Source organism: Aquarana catesbeiana, linkage group LG03 (genome assembly GCF_042186555.1).
Source record: "Aquarana catesbeiana isolate 2022-GZ linkage group LG03, ASM4218655v1, whole genome shotgun sequence".
Lineage (NCBI taxonomy): Eukaryota > Metazoa > Chordata > Amphibia > Anura > Ranidae > Aquarana > Aquarana catesbeiana.
Window position 1 is genome coordinate 87,184,653 of NC_133326.1, and position 21,670 is coordinate 87,206,322.

At 40.6% G+C, this 21,670-nt stretch overlaps 1 protein-coding gene across 13 annotated transcripts in view; it reads left to right on the forward strand.

Moving 5' to 3' along the window:
- The window catches only part of TCF12 (transcription factor 12), a 278,333-nt gene that overhangs the window by 168,666 nt on the left and 87,997 nt on the right, over positions 1-21,670 (forward strand). For all 13 annotated transcript variants that reach the window (XM_073618786.1, XM_073618794.1, XM_073618798.1 and 10 more), the window contains one exon: positions 21,193-21,328. In XM_073618786.1, the coding sequence (XP_073474887.1) occupies positions 21,193-21,328 (136 nt within the window). The remainder of the gene's footprint in view (positions 1-21,192; positions 21,329-21,670) is intronic.

The window sequence follows — 21,670 nt, forward strand, 5'->3', positions numbered from 1 at the left end:
AGTGGCTATTGCCACTAATGGCACCTCCCAAATTGGCGTGGCACCGCACCGATTCCCAAAAGTAGTTTCGGTACTACTTTTGGCGACTTCAGGGTGCGATTTCAATAGACTGTGTCTGTGTAGAAACCCGCATAGATGTCTCTGAAATCGCCCCCAAAGTCGGGACAGTAATTTGAAAGTAATTTTATTCAATAGACTTTTGTTGAAAGGAGCTAGCTAGAAAACATTCAGTGAAACAGTGGCTGTATCCAATTAGATGCACCTACTGCTAGGGTATTTTCATTGCAACAGTACTTGTTCATCCACACTGTAAAGGCTGGGAGGAGGAATGTTTTTTGTAAAGCCTGGGAGGAGGAATGTTTTTTGTAAAGCCTGGGAGGAGGAATGTTTTTTTCAGTGTATGTCAACTTTACAGTTTTGGAGATAATACAGTGATGATGGTGTGTTGCTCTCCACCTTGACTATTCATAAAATGTCTTGTGTTCTTTCCACAGAATCACATTTTGTGATTGGACAATGGCATGTTCATTTACCCATCCTTTCTCCTCCCCAAAATATATCTGGTACTAGGTCCACTCTAAAGTATTATCATAGTCTTCATTTACATATACACTATATTGCCAAAAGTATTGGAAAGCCTGCCTTTACATGCACATTATTAACTTTTTTATTTTTAACTGTTTTATTGATATTTTCAACACAAGGAATACAATAGAAACATGGTACAGATAATATACAGTATACGTATACCAATAACTTTCTAACATAATGTGTGACAATATAAAAGAGTCAATTGTATTTTGAAAATTATTGTAATAGGGTAAATCTTTAGACAGTTCCCCAGCTATCGGGAATATCAAACAGCTGTAAACTAAACAAAAATTTAAACAACTAAGCACCTACACATGTAGTAATGCACATTAGAAACTTGAGGACAAGAATCTCATTACTCAGTTACCACATAGAAATAAAGGTTTCTAAGCCTCATTGAAACATATTGAACCCACTAACACTGCCCATACATTGTGAGTCCTAATCACAGATCAGGAAGCACATGAACTTTAATGGCATCCCAGTCTTAGTCCGTAGGGTTCAATATTGAGTTGGCCCACCCTTTGCAGCTATAACAGCTTCAACTCTTCTGCGAAGGCTGTCCACAAGGTTTAGGAGCGTGTCTATGGGAATGTTTGATCGTTCTTCCAGATGCGCATTTGTGAGGTCAGCAGGGCCGTTGATAAAAATCATGGGGCTCCGTACAGCCTACCTGGTGTGGCCCCCTTCAGCCCCACCCTCAACCCCACCCCTGGCTCCGCCTCAGACCCTGCCTTGAAACAAAGGGGCAATGAACGTGCATCCCTAACCCAGAAAGGCTGGATGACGTACATGTATGTGATCCAGCCTGCACGTGTCATCCTGCCGCAGTAAATAAATGTGCTGAAGGTGGGTGGCAAGCAGTTAAAGGGAAAAGGTTGGGGGGGGGGGGGGGGTCACATGACAGGTCTGATCAGGTCCGCCTGTCCATTTTTCAGGTGGACATTGTCTGACCCTCCATTCACTACTATAGAGCGATGGATCTAAACAGACTTGTGTCTATTTACACCCGCCTACCTTCGATCCGGTTTGTTTACACCAGCCACCCTTAGAGCGGAGTGGGCTGTGTCCGCGTCAGCTCTGCATAAGCTGAGTGGACACAGGCCTATCATCTGCCCACTCCGCTCAGCGAGAGATCAGCGGACAGATCCCCGATGAACAAGCCGATTTTGCCCCATGTGAAAGAAGCCTTGATAACAAACAGCAACACAGGCAGGCCACTTGCCCTCCGAATGATTTACCCCCCTTCATGACCAGCCCATTTTTTACGATACGGCACTGCATTACTTTAACTGACTATTGCGCGGTTGTGTGATGCTGTACACAAATAAAATGAATGTCCTTTTTTTCCCCAACAAATAGAGCTTTCTTTTGGTGCTGTTTGGATACCTCTTTAGTTTTTTTTTTTTTTTTTTTTTTTTTTTTTTTTTGTGCTATAAACAAAAAAACGACTGACAATTTTGTGAGGAAAAAACAAAATTTTTTACTTTCTGCTATAAAACACATCCAAGATAAAAAAAATCTAATTTCTTCATCAATTTAGGCCAATATGTGTTCTGCTACGTTTTTGGTAAAAAAAAAAATCCCAATAAGCGTATATTGGTTTGCGCAAAAAGTTATCGCGTCTACAAACTATGGGATATTTTTATTTATTTTTAATTAGTAATGGCGGCGATCAGAGACTTATAGCAGGACTGCGATATTGCGGTGGACATGATACGATTACCATCCATGCCATAATGTGTTGCCTGCAGACAATGTACTACAGTACATTGTATATTCACACTAAACACACCTGTGTATAGTGTATAATATAGTGTATAATAGTGTATATTCACCCTAAACACTAAATACACCTGTGTTGAAGGCAGCCTCACAAACCGCTTCTTCTCTGTTCCTGCCTCTGCCTGGACACTGTCAGCTGAGCTGCTTGTGCCTGCCGCCACCGCCCGCCTCACAGCCTCTCTAGTCTGCTCCCCTCTTGGGCTCCACTACGGAATGGGGAGTGGAGGAAGATAGATCACCCCACCAGGGAAGGCAAGCCCAGGCCACCATGCAGAGCCAGCGCAGAATGCGCCCGAAAATGAAAAAAAAAAAGTCCCTCCTCTCCCAGTCTCTCACCAGCACACATCAGAGAGGAGGGGCACAGAAAATAAGAAAATACACCCCCCCTAAAAGGTAATACGAGCAGCGGGGTGGGGGGTGTAATACATTTTTTATGTTGCACTCTTTGAGATTGCCCGGACCCCTCCTGCTGAGCTGAGGATGCCGGGCTCGGTACAACAGGGCCGGTTGTACTGGCTTTTCAGTGGCCCTGGAGGTCAAGCACTGATGTTGGACAAGAAGGCCTGGCTTGCAGTCTCCGCTCTAATTCATCCCAAAGTTGTTCTGTCAGGTTGAGGTCAGTCACGTTCTTCCACCCCAAACTCAGTCATCCATGTCTTTATTATGGACCTTGCTTGGTGCAATGGTCCAAATCATTTGGTGGAGGGGGGATTATGGTGTGGGGTTATTTTTCAGGGGTTGGGCTTGGCCCCTTAGTTCCAGTGAAGGGAGATTTTAAGGAGTCAGCATACCAAGATATTTTGGACAATTTCATGCTCTCAACTTTGTGGGAACAGTTTGGGGATGGCCTCTTCCTGTTCCAACATGACTGCACACCAGTGCACAAAGCAAGGTCCATAAAGACATGGATGAGCGAGTTTGGGATGGAGGAACTTGACTGGCCTGCACGGAGTACTGACCTCAACCCAATAGAAAACTTTTGGGATGAATTAGAGTGGAGACTGCGAGCCAGGCCTTCTCATCCAACATCAGTGCCTGACCTCACAAATGCGCTTCTGGAAGAATGAGTTAAAGCTGTTAGCTGCAAAGGGTGGGCCAACTCAATATTGAACCCTACGGACTAAGACTGGGATGCCATTAAAGCTTCTGTGCGTGTAAAGGCAGGTGTCCCAATACTTTTTGTAAAATAGTGTATATGCTGATATCCACAGGTCAGCAGTCTGTCTGAGTTTACTTATGTCCTTTGTCAAGCACACCCAAACTTCCGCTTTCATCAAAAAGAAAGTAAATGCAGGTATCCGATGTGTAGGTTTGCTGTAATGGTAGGAAACCGTGTTGTGGTTTGTGTGCAGGTCGGGTGAATGGCACTAAGGAGCTGATGTGTGAAGTAGTACCAACCATAACAAACATTCCTTCATTTTGTAATACCAAGTTTGTGCTGATATTATTTTTATTTATGCTGCTATGCAGTACGCATTCACTAGCAATGTGTCTCTTTTTCTTTGTAATACCAAAGACATGTTAGAATTCATAGAGCATTCAGCAGAAATAAACTGTGGTCTTGCTTGTTTAAACCTGTCTCATTCCAGACTAAGGTAGTCACAGTCTGATTATTTTTTGTCAAATAATTTTTCATGTGCTTGTAGGATATTTCTTCCAAAGTGTTTCTAAGCAATCCAGCAACTATTTTCCGAATGATTAGAATGTTTCTTCTGAAGAATTAATTTAAGCGCAGGAAAATTGGTGTTAGAGAAATCAGAAAAGGAAGCTATGAAAAGCCATTTCCTAACCCAGAGATAGGAGGAGGTCCAGGGAGCAGCTTTCTGTCCAGAGTGACCTCGGCCTCGAGTCGCACTACTGCAGCTGCAGTTTGATCCGATTTTCAGTGCAATTATGTAGCATGACTTGGTTGCGTTTTGGATGTGGTTTGCATATTCTATAGGGCCAGAATTACACTGGAATTGTACCAAAGTGGCACAGGACCCTCTTCCAAAACCACGTCGTTCTGAGTTGCGTTGATGTGAACGGGCACCATTGAATACAATGTAATTTCTATTGTCATGCGATTCTTTGCAACTGAATCACATTTGGGATTGCACTGTGCTGCTGTCCCCTGGTTTTGCAAAAATCTTCCTCCCCTTTTTTTTTGTTTTTTTTTAATTTGAATTTTTTTTAGTTTAATTAAATAAAGAATCCGCACAAGTGTTATTACTTCCCTTCAATACGATGTTTCCCTTACTGCTGCTGTGTCCTGGGTTTAGCAGAAAAAATAATCCTCTGATTCCTTCCCCAACCCAGCCCCATCTCTGTAATCTTCAAGGAGGGCACAGGTTAATAGTACTAAGGGAACAGTGACAGGCACTGCTCAACAGTGTTCAACTATGCCCGTCCTTTACACCCAGCTCCTCCATTCATTAAAAACCATTATTGCAGCTTCTGTGAATAAAACTTGATATATGAATGGAGGCCAGGAGGCTGATTGAAAGGTCCCCCCTCTCTCCATTCATTGATTAATTTTAATTGATATAAGCTGTAGTATGGCTTCAATGAATGGAGGAGCTGGGAAGAAAGCAGAGGCAAAGTCAGGCACTCTTAAGTGCTTGGCACAGCTCCTTTAATTCTATTAACCCTTGCCAAACTGGCAGATTACAGTGATGGGGGTAGAGGGTTCAGAAGAGGAAAATTTCTACCCTGGATGCAGCATCACAAAGGGACACATTGCATTGATGGGAAGTAATATCACTTTTGTTTATTTTGTAAACTTAGGCTTTAAGGCAGCATTCACACTTCAACGTTTTGCATTGCGGGCAGATTTGCCGCGATTCTGCCCGCGATTTCAAAGCTCCGATGTGTAAATGACAAATCGCGGGACTCCCATTTGAGATGCCATTCATTTGAATGGCACCTAAAATCGCGGTGCATGTTTGCTACGATTGTCGCATGATAAATCGCGCTGCAATTGCGGCCACCCACACCGTGTGAAGCATGTCACCCATAAGTAGCGCCTGAACTTTTTTTGGGCGACAAGCTTCACGTGATGCAGGCTGCTGCGATTGCAGCGCAATTTATTGTGTGACAGTGGCAGCAGACACACATCACGATTTTAGGTGTCATTCAGATGAATGGCATCTCAAATGTGAGTTCCGCGATTTGTCATTTACACAACAGCACTTTGAAATCGCGCATTCTTCCAGTGCAACAAGTACAAGTTTACTCAGTTTACCTAAATTCTTTCATATCAACTTGCAGGGACAGCACACACATACCACCTTACCGGGTCTATGGAAGTGTACTTTCTGAAGCCTTTCCCCCTCACCTGCATTAATGATCACATTCAAACCTACATGGTAGGTTTAAATCTGGTGGCTGAGAGAAACCATTTGGTAATGTTTTTTTGTGAACACATTGGGCACTTTGTGCATGGAGCACTCAACTCCATGTGCAAGAAAAAGGAGTGCACATTTTTATAGTGTAACCTGGGCTCATAGTACTACAGGACTGAATATGTGAGCACTACTCAGACCTGGAGAATTAACTGTTTGCTGAGGCAGTTCCTGTGATGTCACCAGCCTGGCTAGACAACTACGGGAAGGGTATGGTGTGTTTTTTTTTTTTTTTTTTATTCTTTTAATTTAATGTATTTTTTCTTTTATATATTACTTGGTGGTGGGTATTTTCACTTACAGCTTTAGTTCCACTTTAATAACAATCTAGCGCTTGAGTCAATAATGGTGGCTTTGAGAGGATATTCTCACTGTAGCAGGGTGTTAATGGTTAATTGAGTTTATTAATAATGGAGTATTAAAGTTGTGCTTGTTTGTCTTCACTGCAAGTAATGTTACTAAGCTGTAACTAGTATGCAGCCCAGGAAATAATGGATGGCAACTCTGAGGCTTTTCACTGGTATTTTGCTTTGGAACAGATTCCTATTAGTAACACCTACTTAAAGGTTGGTAAATATGTCTTTTGCCAACTGATTAAATGCATTTCTTCTTCCCAATTCATTTAATGTTTCATCTCATTGTTCCAATATGACAGTGATAGCGAACCTTGGCACCCCAGATGTTTTGGAACTACATTTCCCATGATGATCATGCACTCTGCAGTGTAGTTGAGCATCATGGAAAATGTAGTTCCAAAACATCTGGGGTGCCAAGGTTCCCCATCACTGCAATATGACATTCCTGAACTCTTTTTAGCATATTGCTACCATTGAAGTACATTCAAAGACCAAGTTTTCTTTTAGTGAAGTCTCATTTTGGTTTATTGCCATATCAGTTGCCAATAATTACCATTTTCATCTGGCTGCTTTCAGAATGAGCTTGTAATATTTTATACTTATTAATACAAGCAGGTTTGTCCATATTTGTCCATTCTCCGGTAAAGAGTTGACATGTCCTGGCACCATATGTTTACTGATGGAATACAGTTAGTGATCGTAAAGGCTGCATCTATTTTTTTTGTTGTTGTTCTGTATACCTTGTATAAAACAGAGCGGTATAATTTACCTTTTTTCATTATTCTTTTAATCCCAGTCTGGTCATGTGTTTCAGCAGCTGCAGCTCCCCTGTGTGCTTGGGGTGCTAGAAAATGACCCGGAATTCCTTTAGCCATGACATCACCCCATCCCACCGCTCCCATGGCCCAGCCATTGTTGGTACTCCGTCCTCTCCCCTTGGGCAGCCACCAGTTTTAATTTTGGCAGCAAATTTCGATTTAGTTTTAGTCTTAGGACTAAAATGGTATTTTAGTTTTAGTCCCATTTTAGTCTCCTGCAATCGTTTTAGTTTTAGCCATATTTAGTCGACTAAATCGCTAGGACATTTTAGTCGACTAAAATCATTTGTCGACTAAAAATAATTTTAGTCATCTAAAATCTAATGGGTGTAGTTAAATTAAAATGCATTATTTAAGCATTTCTCTACAATTTCTAAACTCATTATATACTGCTGGAGTAAAAAATCGAATATGTTATTTATGTTATTGAGGTATGAACATGCACTACAGACCAGTGTTAATTTTTACATCAAATTTCAATTTAGTTTTAGTCTTGACTAAAATGGCATTTTAGTTTTAGTTGTTGTTTTAGTCATCTCAATTGTTTTAGTCGACTAAAATGTTTTAGTCGAAGAAATTAACAAATCCATGAGAAGTGGTGAGAGAGGGGTCCATGGTCAGGTTTGGTGGCATAAGTCAAGATTTGCATATACATATAGCCCTCTATGTCTTTAGAGCCACCGTTTGTTTTGATATAAGATTTTCATTAAAGAAAATCTCTTATGCATTTTTAACTATGTTTTCTGTTCGAATTGCCCAGATTTGTGAATTTAATGGCGAATCATTTGGCTAGTAAACCAGTTTAGGCTTGTTCCCACTACAATGCACACCAATGCGCTGTATATGTGTGTTGCCATTTTGGTTTTATCTATTGTTAATTGCACCCGGTTGCTCTTTGCATTGTGTTGTGCTACGGTAAAGAAAAAAAAGTAATAAAGCAATTTCCATTGCGTAGAGGTAGTGGACAGCCCATTCAAAATGAGTAGGCTGCCTAACAAAACCAAACAAAAATAGTGCATTAAAGAGAATTGTGTTGTGTGAGCTGGCCTTTGAGGCTCGATTCACAGTGCTTTTTGTGCTGCTTGCCGTGTTTTTGGAAACGCGTTTTTACCGCGATTTGCGTTTTGTGTTTTTGTGGTTTTTTTTTTAACACTATATATAGCTGGTTGCTAAGGAGGGGGCCAGGAAGCCGGCCGCCGCATCCTTAACAACCGATGAGTCATCAGTTGTCAGAGGGCTTCCCACTGAATATAAAAAAAAATTGGCGGCTAAAAGAAAATTGAGAGAAAAAAACGGAAACGGCGTGGGGTTCCCCCCCCAGGTCCATACCAAGCCCTTGGGTCTAATATGGATTCAGAGGGGACCCCCACAAACCAAAATTTTAAAAAAAAATAGCGTGGGGGTTCCCCCAAAATCCATATCGGACCCCATGCAGCCCGGCAGGTCAGGAAAGGGACGGGACGAGCAAGTGCGCCCCCCCCCCCCCCGATCCATACCAGGCCGCATGCCCTCAACATGGGGGGGATGGGTGATTTGGGGCAGGGGGGGCTCTGCGCCCCCCACCCCAAAGCACCTTGCCCCATGTTGATGGAGATAAGGACTTCTTCCCGACAACCCTTTCCCGGTGGTTGTCTGGGTTTGCGGGTGGGGGGCTTATCGGAATCTGGAAGCCCCCTTTAACAAGGGGGCCCCCAGATCCTGCCCCCCCATGTGAATGAGTATGAGGTACATTGTACCTCTACCCGTTCACTAATAAAAAAAAGTAGTGTAGTGTTAAATACAGTAAATGGTTTTTGGCAAGTCTTTTTTATTAAAAATCTTCTTCCTCCGGTCTTCCTCCATCTTCTCCCGCTTCTTCATCCTCTAGTCTTCTCCTTCTCCCCCTGCTTCTTCTTCCGCTCTTCTTCTGTCTTCTTTGTCTGGTGTTTTTCTTCGTTTGCCGCTGCTCCAGCCGACGACCCTTCTCCGATGCTGCGTCCCACTGATCTGTCGGCACACACACAGGTCCCAGAAGGCAGCGGGGGTAAGGAGGAGGGGCTGGATATGGCGTCTGTCAAGACCAGGTACCCCCTGAACCCCCCCCCCCCCCCCCCAAAAAAAAAGTGGCAAATGTGGCAGTGGTGGGGGAGGAGGGTGCGAACAAGCAGAGCTTCCTTCTTTGGGTGGAGCACCGCGATTGGAGATCAGTGATTGTAAAGGATCACCTTGTAAAATAATCTGTTCAGTTTATAATAGAAATGAATGGCAAAACATTTTTGTATAGATATAAAAATACATTACAAATATCCTTTTTCCCTTTTTTATAAGTGATCACATTCCCGCTGTTCTCAGCTGCATAAGAGCTGGGAGGGGGTCCAGCACACTGAGCTTGCCAGTGAATGACTGTGCAGCGGTCGAGTGTCAGGACAAGTATGATTATTGGAGGAGAGTACACTGATTTCCCAGCATAGGTAGAGAACTGACCACAGTGTGCTCTCTTGCTTAGTGTGGTCAGTTTTTCATAGGAAAGCAAAGGAACACCAGGGATTTCACAGCAAAGAAGCAGTACAAAGAGAATAGGATACTTTGTCATGCAGTACATGGTACAGCAGGCACACATTAGGAATAATGAAGTGTTGGGGTAACAAACATTTTAGCACTGAAAACGCAATTTAATTTTTAATATTTAAAGCAAATTCTCCCATCTATCCATGCTTTATTTTGTAGAAATATCACTTTGCATTCAATCTCTTTTTTATTAATTAAAAAAAAAAAACACTTATACAAATACATACACATACATCATACGCATATACAAAATTGGGTAACGCTTTATATATCTAGTTTGAGATAATTCATATCTCCTATCTTTTAATTTTCCAGTTCTATTTCTATCTAAAGCACTCATATTTCTTCCCATTCATACCAATATGGGTATCTTTATACCCCTTACATATACACTACCACAAGATCCCATAAGGGAAAAAAAAGGGGGGGGGATATACCACACAAGATCCCATAAGGGAAACAAAAGGGGGGGGGGGCGGATATGTTTCCAATTATAAATATCGTCTGATAGATATTGAGGCCCGGAATTTTTCCCATTGTTGTCATGCTTTTTGATTTATATTATTTAAACTCTCCTTTAACATGACTCATTTGCTCCAGAAGAAAGATCACGTTGAAAGACATCTCCTAACATTTTTAACTGTGGCCATCTTGAGAAAAGGCAGATGCTTTGAGTAGCATTTACTTCCTAAAACCCATCTGCCCTTAGCCCAGGCATGTAGCAAGGATGGTGTGCTTATCTGACAGAGCCCCAAGTTTAAAATAAGTAAATATATAATATGTTCCTATCTATTTACTAAGGCTATCAGTATAAAGATTGGAAATAGATATTGGGAGAGTTTAGTTCTGCTGTAATGTGTACATTTCAGCTGTTTATTTAGCTGGAGTTAATCTTTATTTTTTCAACCAGTTATTGGTTAGGATGGGAAGATGAGATCAGACTGGCACTTCTGACTGTTCTACTGACTGCAGGAGTGTAGATGGGTTATAAAAAGAAAAAACTTACAATAAAACATGGCTGTAAAACCACGTCTAAAAAACGTCTAAATCTGCTTTCTCATTGCAAACATATACTGGTGTCTGCACAGAGCTGTAAACGAATGCAGGATTTTACTGGATGGGGTGGGTTCTGCTGACTTTTGTATTGTGAATGTATAATGTATATGTAAAGCGCTGTATAAATTGACGGCGCTATATAAGTACCTGAAATAAATAAATAAAAATAAAATATACTAAATAAGCTGACATAGAACTTTTACCTTTCTTACCTTCCTTCTCTCTTCAGTGAGAGGTACACATTAAGGCAGAGGCCACACACAATTCATCATTTTTTTGGTTAAGCCAGTGGCTTAACCAAAAAAAAAAAAAAAAAAAAAAAGAGCTTATTTCCCCATCCACACATAGGGGAATCCTCCCACTGCAAAATTTTGTTCTGCCTGTGGGGAGACTTCCCCGTTGGTAGAAATCAGTGATTAGCACTGATCGTTTGGGGAAAAACCCAACAGGCTGGTTGTACAAAAGTCAATTGATCAACCAGCTAGATCATACGTAGTCAAATTAAAGATACAAGGGGTAAGAGCCCCCTAAAATAGAAAGTTACAGGCGGACCAAGCAGCTTGTTCAGGGAATTTATTACATATAAAATATTGTTTGACAAAAACTGGGTAACCCACCACCTTGACTAAATTTAAAAAGACAACGTTGTCTAAATAAGTAGCTTTGATAAAGCCCACGTGATTGGGTGAAACATGTCAGCTACGTCACCACAGCAGTCACGGATGACGCATCTGAACACGCTCGCGCAGGCGTTATGCATTCCATGAGGACAGCGGGAGCCATTTTTGTGAAAGCACCTAGGATGACACTGACACAGCGTTACAGCGCCAAGACGCTACAGCGGGTGGACCCACGAGTTTCACGCTCCAAGCCGTTTATCACCAGGCAGGCTTTAACCGGGACAACTACCCGTCATAAGATATTCCTGTCATATGGTCGGGTGATCGGACCTAATGGTCCTTGATTGTCTATTTCCCTTTTCAGTGCCTAGTTATGTTCTACAGACACTTCCAACCACATGGGTTACCTGCATATTTTGACACACCTGACTTGATGGCCTGTTTTGAGCAATTAGCTCTGAGGAACTGACATTCTGTGACCAATATACCCACGTTATGCCACGCAGTGACTATTGACCAGCAGGCTATTTTTCCATGGCTGTGTACCTTGCTCCACACAGACTCGAGGTGTAGACCACTGTATGGTGCTCATGTCTTCTTTCACACACACACCCCCCCAGCTGGGGGCTTTGGTGGCTTTAGGTGGTAGGAACTGCCTATATATCCTGATGGTGCCTGTCACCAAGACTTATGTGTTATCTACAATTTCTCCCCTTTTTTTTGCCCCATTGATGAAATGAATACATTGTGTGTGCATGGTTTGTACTTGATGCGTAGCGTGATGCAGCTGCTACTTATTTAGACAAAGTCTCTTTAAATTTAGTCTAGGTGTTGGTGGTGGGTTACCCAGTTTTTGTCAAACAATATTTTATATGTAATAAATTCCCTGAACAAGCTGCTTGGTCCGCCTGTAACTTTATTTTTCAGGGGGCTCTTACCCCTTGTATCCTTAATTTGATTTAGTTTTTTGGAGTTACGGAGACCTCACCAGTATTGGTGAGTCAGCAATTCTAGGGACGCTGCACCTGCTCATACACTGAGCGGTACAGTGTTTAGATTTTAGTGAGTTGATGGTGGTTTTTTCTTTTTAGATCATACTTAGATTGGCATTCGGTCCCTGCTAAACCAACCAAGTTTCGATCTATGTATGGCCAGCTTAAGACTTGCTGATTTGCTATGTCAAATGGGTCAACTTAGTTCAAGATCAAAGCAGAATCAGCCACTGGCCTGTTGTATGATTTGTATGTCCTGTGATGAGTTCTTTTTGCCATATTTCTAGATCCTTTTCCTGTGGACTCTGGAGTATTAATCCTCCAGCTATAATAGTTGCGGTCTTATTGCATTTTAATAGATATACAAATTTAATCGGGAGCGTGGATCACCCCGTAATTGCTGTGGCACTTTTGCAGATATGGGAAAGACACTAGAAGTATTGTGTCACAGAGCATAAAAAAAAACCATAAGATTGTTTTTCCGTATTCTCCATACACGAACATATTAGAACACAGATGTAACATTTGTAGAATAAACAAGAAGGATCCCATGATCTGGTTTTATATGCATTTGAATTCAAAGTAAGCAATGGGTATAAGTAACTTGTGCCAAGCATCTGTTTCCTATATTGAGCAAATAGAGAACTTGGTACCCTGGCTTGTGTTTGCCATACTGTCTCTCTTGTGAGATTAGTCTGATTACACTGACAAGATGTATTTGATGGATGACTGTCATTATCTTCTTAAATTTGCAGCATGCTTCATGTGCAGATAATTATAATTTCAGGCTTTATCAAATGCGGAAATATCTCTATATCTGACTTAGTAGTGATGCTCATGGTTACAGTGACCGAATGGAAATGCAAAACACATATACATGCGTTATTGTGTGGTTACAGAAAGCAGCAATGATCAGATGTATACAGGAGGGCTCCAATACTTACAGGTTAGCACAAAGCATTTAATGAAACCTTGTCTGAGACAAAACACTAGAGAGGATCATAATTAACGTCTCATTTTCTGCCAGTTGCTATTGATTACTCATTCAAAATCCTTTTGTTCTAGAAATTGTAACAACTGTATTTCACTTTGCCATCTAATGAGATCCTTAGTATCAGATCGTTTAAACAACATGCTCATAATTGCTGTCTTATCCATAGAGTTTCATTGTTAGAAAGATTTAAATTATAATGAAAAAAAAAAATCCTAAATTTTAAAATCCTTGGACAGCGTTTTCGATGTACATTGCTTTTTTAGAAACCCTAACTAGAGGGAGAAGATTTTGCTGTTACTCAGCTGCTAATGAAGCATTTTAAGCGGTATAGCTCACCCCTGTCCTGAACATGCAGAGTTATGGAAGTGGCAAATGCTTGGAATTTATTGCATCACGGTAAATTGAGCTGCTCTGCGGTAAGCCTGAGCAGTCTGGATATATGCAGGTCAGGCAAGTTAGGTGACTTTTTACTCATGGCTTTAGATGAAACTATGGACACAAAGGGGCATATTTATAAAGCAGTGAAAGAATCTTTCATCAAACAGCCTTTACCATTTACAAATGTGTTACCTTATGTGACAGGACCATTTTTATTGTGAAAAAGATTTTGGTGTTTGTATGGAATTAATTCATTCCATATTTGTATTTTCACTAGTATTCAGGGTGTTTTTTTTTTTGTTTGTTTTTTCCACAAGAGTGTTAGACCCTTAGCATTGCCAGGAGTGTTTCTGAAGGTCAGTGCTGGTCCACTCCACACTTGTCTGTGTCTGTTAAGTACAAGCAGTGAGGGGCGGTGCTCTGCAGTGTTACATCACAAGAGACTGTTTACATTTTGTTCTTTCTTTATTGAAATGTCACAAACGACTTTTCATTCATTCATATGCGCCACAGCTCCTCTGCTGTGACCGATGGTGACATGAGCTGAAGTCTGGTGCTTTGCAGTCTACATCAAGGCAGCACTGTGGTGTGAACAGGGCATATAAAGGTGTTTTTTTTTTTTTTTGGTGCCCCAGCGATGAGCCTGCATTGATCTGTTCAGAACTACACAAAAAGTAAATGAGGCCTTCCTTTTTTTTTTTTTTTTTTTTTGTTACTTTTACATTTGCTTGATAGGTGTATTTGTTTCTGCAACTGCTTAGCAAGCACTGGCAGTGTTTATGTGCCATAATGTTACCATTACAGAAACTAACTGCATTTATCAAGGTGCAATATTTTTTACAATATTCGTACTTAAAAGCATTAGCAACAGGGAAAAATTTTAGCTTGGCATTTTTCTTTTCTTGTTTTACTGTTAAAAGGCACAAGCATTATAGAAGAATTTATAAAGCAATGAACGTGACATTTACCCTTTATTCACTGCGGGTGTTTCTTCCTGGTGCATGTATGGAATCATGAACAACCTCTGAATGTTTAGTGAATGTCACATTCCCTGCTTAATAAATATGCACCTATGTTTTGAAATGCCAGCCTATTTTCCTAGAAAAAGCCTAATGTCATATAAACAGTAGTTTAGTTATTAAAGTATGTCAACTGAGGACCTTCTTTTGTTTGCTTTCCTTTTGCTCTGGTAAATATACAATTGAAAGCCCTTTTCTCTTTTGTCCATAGAGGGACCCAGGAATACATTTGGGTTATACTATCACCTGCAGGATGTTTTTGACACTGGCAAACAGAAAAATTGTAAGCCAACCCCCATCCCCATTTAACCCCTCCTAGTTCAGCATGCCTTTTTTGTTTGTTTGCTAAAGTCCTGTCCTATGAGGGTGAACACCTTTCTTCAGCTCTACTAAAAAAAAGTCTTCTTTTCTAGTCTTGGTAGATTTTTTCCTCTAAGACTTCAGTTAAGATTCCTAGCTACACTGCTGCTTGAGCTGGTCTCCATATAGCAGCTATCTGAATTGGAATTTCCTCATCCTAGCTTTGGAGGCCATACCTGGACTCCTGTGGACTGGACAAGGCTAGCCTGGAGTGTGCCTTGGGCACTGCATAATAGTTATTTTCAATTATGAGCACTTTCCACGTCCAGAGCTGTGGCACAGCCCCAGGTGTAACCCTGAAGACTTACTTTGTAAGTAAAGCCACTTTGGCCAAAGCACCTGGAGCTACGGTTTACGCTGTTAATACACCTTTCAAATTTCCTTCCACTGCAGGCTTTACTGTGGTAAGAGTTGGGGCTGAGGGACGGAGAGCTGACAACATCCGCTGGTTGGAGTAACGCAAATTTCTCGCACTCACATTCCCGCCGTTTAGCCTGGAGGAAGCACCACCCTACTGATGTTAGTTTGTGAAGCACCACATTGATCTCCAGTCTGTTTCTACTGCCTGCCTAAAGTAACCTTGTCACCTCCAGCCACCTAAAACCCTCATCAGCACCAGCTGTTTGGGAGTAGTTAAGTCCTTGCTTCAAGTTTGGTTCAGTTGCATACTGTTGTGTGGATGCAATATATATTCATTATAACAGAGGTGACAATCCTGTTGACATGGGTTATCTCAGCCCATACTCCCTTAACCTATTCGCTGCCACTGTGTCATCTATCGGGTTGTTTGAAACACACTCCCGGCTGCTGTAGCCCCCTCATACTTGACATCCTTCAATTAAAAAAAAGTCATCAGGCAGAACATTTTCATCCAAACAGTCGCATTCAGTCAGCCACTGAATACAATATCCATAGCGAGAGATTCGTCCATCGGCCAGCTACTCTTGTGTCTCCAGATGAGGAAATATCTCTCCAAAAAGACACAGAAACCTGACAGAGACCATAACCTTTTTCAAGAAGAAAGCTTGGCTACAACGTCCCACTTTAATTAAACCAACAACAGCATTTTAAAATGCTTCTATATTTCTTTTCTGACTTGTTACTTTGTACAGATGGGTAAAATGATGCTAATAGAAATAGATACTTACATTTTTCACAGCAAGCACAATCTCTTGGGTATCTATATATTCTTTCCTGTAGGAGCCCTGAAGTCAGGATCATTTATAATCAATAATATCTCTTAGTTGGTTTAAATGAGCAGATAAATCACTAGAATGGATTAATAGCATTGATTTTGGTCTTTGAAAAGACTGCAGACCTTGGCAGTGTGGAAAATGTACTTGACAGATTGTACACGGCCCAAGCTCTCAAGCAAGATAATACAAATGGTGTTGCCTAAAGTTTTTTTTTTTTTTTTCTCTTGGTAAAATATCAGTAGTATGTTGTCTGTTTCTTGATATTTAAAGGGTCGTCCCCTTTCGTTGGAAGAAGAAAAAGCAAATGAAAAAAAAAATTGTAGTGCAGTATATACAATTTGTGACACAAGTCATATTGTAGTTGAATTTTATTAAAAATTACCTTTCCTTTTTAAAGTGGAGGGCCACCCTGGAAAATAAATGCCACCAAAAATCCTAGAAAAATTAAAAAATAAACATTTGGAAAAAAAATTTTTTTTACCTAAACCCTTGTTGCTAGGCAGTCTTCCTAATCTGCCTCTTCCTATTCCGCAGCGTGTTCTTCTCCTCGGTGAGCGGCCCCATTGTCTTCTGGGAACTGTGTGTGTTTCCAGAACACCACGGGGCCATTCACAGATAGCCGCGCCGCAGGAAACTGGCAGTGAAGCCGCAAGGCTCCACTGCCTATTTCCCTTACCTAGGATGGCGGTGCCGGGACCCGAGAGCCAAGGGGCGGGTCAGCCCCAGGCGGCCGACATCGCGGGCTCCCAGGACAGGTAAGTCTACTTATTTAAAGTCAGCAGCTACAGTGTTTGTAGCTGCTGACTTTAAAATTTTTTTTTAGGTGGCCGGAATCCCACTTTAATCTGCAGTGCTGTAGTTTTCTATAGAATGCAATATGGCAACCTGGAAGCATTGTGTACACAGATGATGTACAGAACGCCCCCTCAGAAATTCAATTTCCTGCGTATGTGATTGGCTTACTGATTTTCCCCAGAAGTCTGCTTGATACAAGTCAAAGTTTGGGCATCCCCTGCAACAAAATTACATTTTTGGTGAGATGCTACCAAAGGGAAATAATGTCTAAAGGAATTCAGACCCTGCAACTTTCCCCATTAAAGCCCTACAGGTGCAGCAGAATTATACAGTATCTCCCAAAAGTGAGTACATCCCTCACATTTTTGTAAATATTTTATTCTATCCTTTCATGTGACAACACTGAAGAAATGACACTTTGATATAATGTAAAGTAGTGAGTGTACAGCTTGTATAACAGTGTAAATTTGCTGTTCCCTCAAAATAACTCAACACACAGCCATTAATGTGTAAACCGCTGGCAACAAAAGTGAGTACACCCCTGAGGGAAAATGTTCAAATTGGGCCCAATTAGCCATTTTCACTCCTCGGTGTCATGTGACTCGTTAGTATTACAAGGTCTCAGGTGTTAATGGGGAGCAGGTGTGTTTAAATTGGCGTTATCGCTCTCACTCTGTCATACTGGTCACTGGAAATTCAACATGGCACCTCATGGCAAAGAACTCTCTGAGTATCTGGAAAAAAATAATTCTTGCTTAACATTAAGATGGCCTAGGCTATAAGAAGATTGCCAAGACCCTGAAACTGAGCTGCAGCACGTTGGCCAAGACCATACAGGTTCCACTCAGAACAGGCCTCGCCATGGTCAACCAAAGATGTTGCGTGCATGTGCTCAGCCTCCTATCCAGAGGTTGTCTTTGGGAAATAGATGTATGAGTGCTGCCAGCATTGCCGCAGATGTTGAAGGGGTTGGGGGTCAGCCTGTCAGTGCTCAAACCATACGCCGCACGCTGCATTAAATTGGTCTGCATTACTGTCGCCCCAGAAGGAAGCCTCTTCTAAAGATGATGCACAAGAAAGCCCGCAAACAGTTTGCTGAAGACAAGCAGACTAATGCCCCATACAGGCGATTGGAAATTCCGCCAGCAAAAGTCCTATGTGAGCTTTTGGTCGGAAATTCCGACCGTGTGTATGCTCCATCGGACTTTTGCTGGCGGAAAATATATATATATATATATATATATATATATATATATATATATATATATATATATATATATATATATATATATATATATATATATATATATATATATAGTGTGTATGTATTTTTTTTATTTGCGATGTCTTGTTTGACTGGTTTGCATGGACTTCCTGTCCCAGAGGCTTAACAGGCATCCCCTCTGTGTGCCCCTGAGCATAAGTGTTACCATTGGAAGATCCCCCCTCTACTCTTTTACTGACTACTGTAAAATATTGGATTTTACAATTTTCTCATCACTTTCTGTCATTCTATTATTAATTTTGATGAAGTTCGGTAAAACACATTTTAGTATTTGGACGGACTTCCATTAACTGTAACAAAAGTAGTTCCAGTCTAAAGACTTTAAGTTTACAATTCACTGTTCGAATTTAGATTTTCGACTGAACAGCAGCTGCATCCAGTCAAATGCAGGTGCTGTTGAGGTATTTTGCAAGCTGTCGGGCTGGCAATGGCTGCGGCAGGAGATGCGTTAATTTGTGCTGTGTAGCTTGGATGAAAGAATCTGTATGTGTATGACCAGCTTTTACACTTGTTTAGGATTATTATGTGTTTAGTATTTGAAATGCAAGTGACATGCTTTGGCTGTGTACATTTGGCCTCAGTAGATGCAGTAAATGTGTTCATTAAAAGCATCAACGTTAGCGCAGGGTGCTCAACATACATTTATACCTTTTGGGTTATACACTGATAGAGCTCTTGACTTGTAGACACACCTCTGATTTATATGTAAAAAAATAGTTGATGTGTAATTGTATGTACACTAATCTATAGTTGTTAAAGCTTGATTCCAGGATGCAATATGAATTGTGGTTTCTGTGTGATATCTCTTTTTTTTTTTTTTTTCCGGTTTTGTTATAGTAGTGGTGAAAACCATCGCCCTTTAGATTTTTATTTTCAAAGTTTGTATATTCGGGAAACCTGTTGTTTTTATAATAATAAACATCCAGTTAAAAGTAAGTTCACAATTAAAATTAAAAAATGTATTTTTGTATTCCATGCTTTGGTAAAACCCCTTTCACATGTCCGTCTTTAGCTCTTAGTAACAGTCCAGTCTAGTCTTGTCTGCTAGACGACATCAGCTTAGGAGTGGGTACTTTGACAGGTGTCATGGTGATTTAGGCAATTTACTAACGCGGGACAGAATCCCCCCCTAGGAATTGAGTGTTCTGTATTCTGTCAGCAGTAATCTATCCTTCATAGAGGATTATTCTTACAGAGCTTTGTATTGCTTAGGTTCTAGATGTATTTATATAATATAAACTGCCAAATACATGAGCATTTTGTACCTCGCATTAATTGTATTTTCATACTTTTTATTGTTTTTTTTATCAAACTGTTGATTATGGATAATTGTAAGTGAAGATGTTGGGTTTCATTCTGCACCTGCTCTTATGGCCTTTTATTTGTTTATTTCAAGGGACTATTCACTGCTTCCTTAAAGGATAAGTTCACGTTTTTAAAAAATTAATAAATGCACATTTTTTTGCAGCTAACAAAAAAAATGTGCATTTTTTTTGGAGCCTGCAAAGCATTGCACCAATGATCAGTCGATCACTGGTGTCGTGGAGGTCTCCTGTAGATCTGTCAGTGTATCTGTGTGCCCATACATCCCGTACAGGCAAGCAGATATACTAACAGGGAGAATCTATGAACTACAACAGCGCTCCACACCGCCATGGTAGTTAGAGAACTACAAGCTGACAGCTGCAAAGGATGTCAGGGCTTGTAGTTCATTCACACACCGAGCCAGAGTACATATATCTGTCATCATGGGATCATGCTAAAGGACCACTGTACAGTTATCTTTTAGTTTAATAAAATAACTACTTTATATTTTGTGTGTATATATTGTTTTCAGTGGTTTAACGGTTTCATAGAAATTTATTGTAAAGCACTATTCTGCAGCACTGCAGAGCTGGTTCTGTGTATATGATAAACAATTCTGTTTTTCCTTTTATACATAGATAAGTATACATTATAGGTAGAGACAGGTAGCAGTTTTATCTCCCTTTCTCCCTATCTTTAAAACATTAAGTTGCTGTATATTCCCTTTACAAAATAAAAATAAAGCGTTTACCATTATACGAGCGTGAAGAAATTTGATAGCCTTATTAAAACACTACTTCATTCCTCCTAAAAAGTGATGGATTTTTGGTGCCAGCTGCTTTGCAGTAATAAAGATTTTTTTTCTTTAAAAAACTGCACTAGCAACCATAAAATGAATGCAGTTCCACGTTTTTTTGTTTGTTTGTTTTTTTTTATGCCAACTGCTCCAGAGTATTAAGGTGTGTCTAAACTCAAAAACAAAAAATGGTATGCTGCAGCTTACCAGGCCTTAGGTGTGGTGGCTGCATTAGTTATCACTTTAAGGACTTTTTCAGCAAGGAAAAAATATACCTGTTGACTATGGGAGCAATGCATCATCCTTGTCACTTCTGTGAACCTAATGGAAGCACAAAGAAGCATATCTTTGTGTAACTACTAATCCAATCAAACCACCATGTAATAGAGATGAACAAAAGCAGACCTGTTTGATGCGCAGCCTGTTTGACAACCATGGCTGCCCTCCATTGATATAATAGAGAAATTAGTGCAGACACGAAGGGGACAAAAAGAGTGTTATTCACAGGATTTCCAGGTAAAAAAAAAACTAATGCAGGAACCACATCTAAGGATTAGTACATTGCAATATGAATGGATTTCTTGTTTTTAGGTTTACATATGTTTTGACTCAAAAAGCCATGCAAAATAAAAGAATGCTTTTTCTAAATATCAGAGCAAAATGGCCAGTTCTCACCCTTGAAACACCTAATACTTTCGATTTGTTAGTTCAAAACCTGCAGTGTATAATTGCAGTTTTCTGATATAAAAAAAAAAAAGAAATGGATGCTTTAATTGTTAAAATGGTTTGTGTGTGTGTGTGTGTGTGTGTGTGTGTGTGTGTGTGTGTGTGTGTGTGTACTTTAGTTTACACCTTGATAGAGCACTGCAAATTGTGAACAATCTTTTTTTTTTTTTTTTTTCTCTGTGCTTTTCAGACTAGCCTGGTTCGAACCGATATTGGACTTGGGAGTTCAGGGCAGCTTCCAAACTCAGGAAAACCAGGAAGCCCATATTATCCGTTCTCCGCATCAAGTTCACGCCGAAGGCCCTTGCAGGATACACCCGCTCTGGGTTAGTAAAGTTTATATTTTTATTGTTGAAAATGTTGTGGTAATTCATAGTTACCACAACACAACAGTTTAAATTCAGACTAGGGACCCAGTCACATTTGCTGTTCTTGTTGCGCAGTGCACCACAGCACACAGTAGTGTGTAATAGTAAGTTGGGGTGCAGTGCAGTTCTTTGGGGTGTCATTTAAAATGAACAGCACCGCAGTTCACTAAAGTTTCTAATGAGGTAGATCAGTTTGGGGGGCACATAAAAAATGTTTACAAAATTGTAGAATATAAAGGTAAGCTGACTCAACTGTGGCAAATTACAAACCCTCAACTTTCCCATCAAGTTCACTTACCA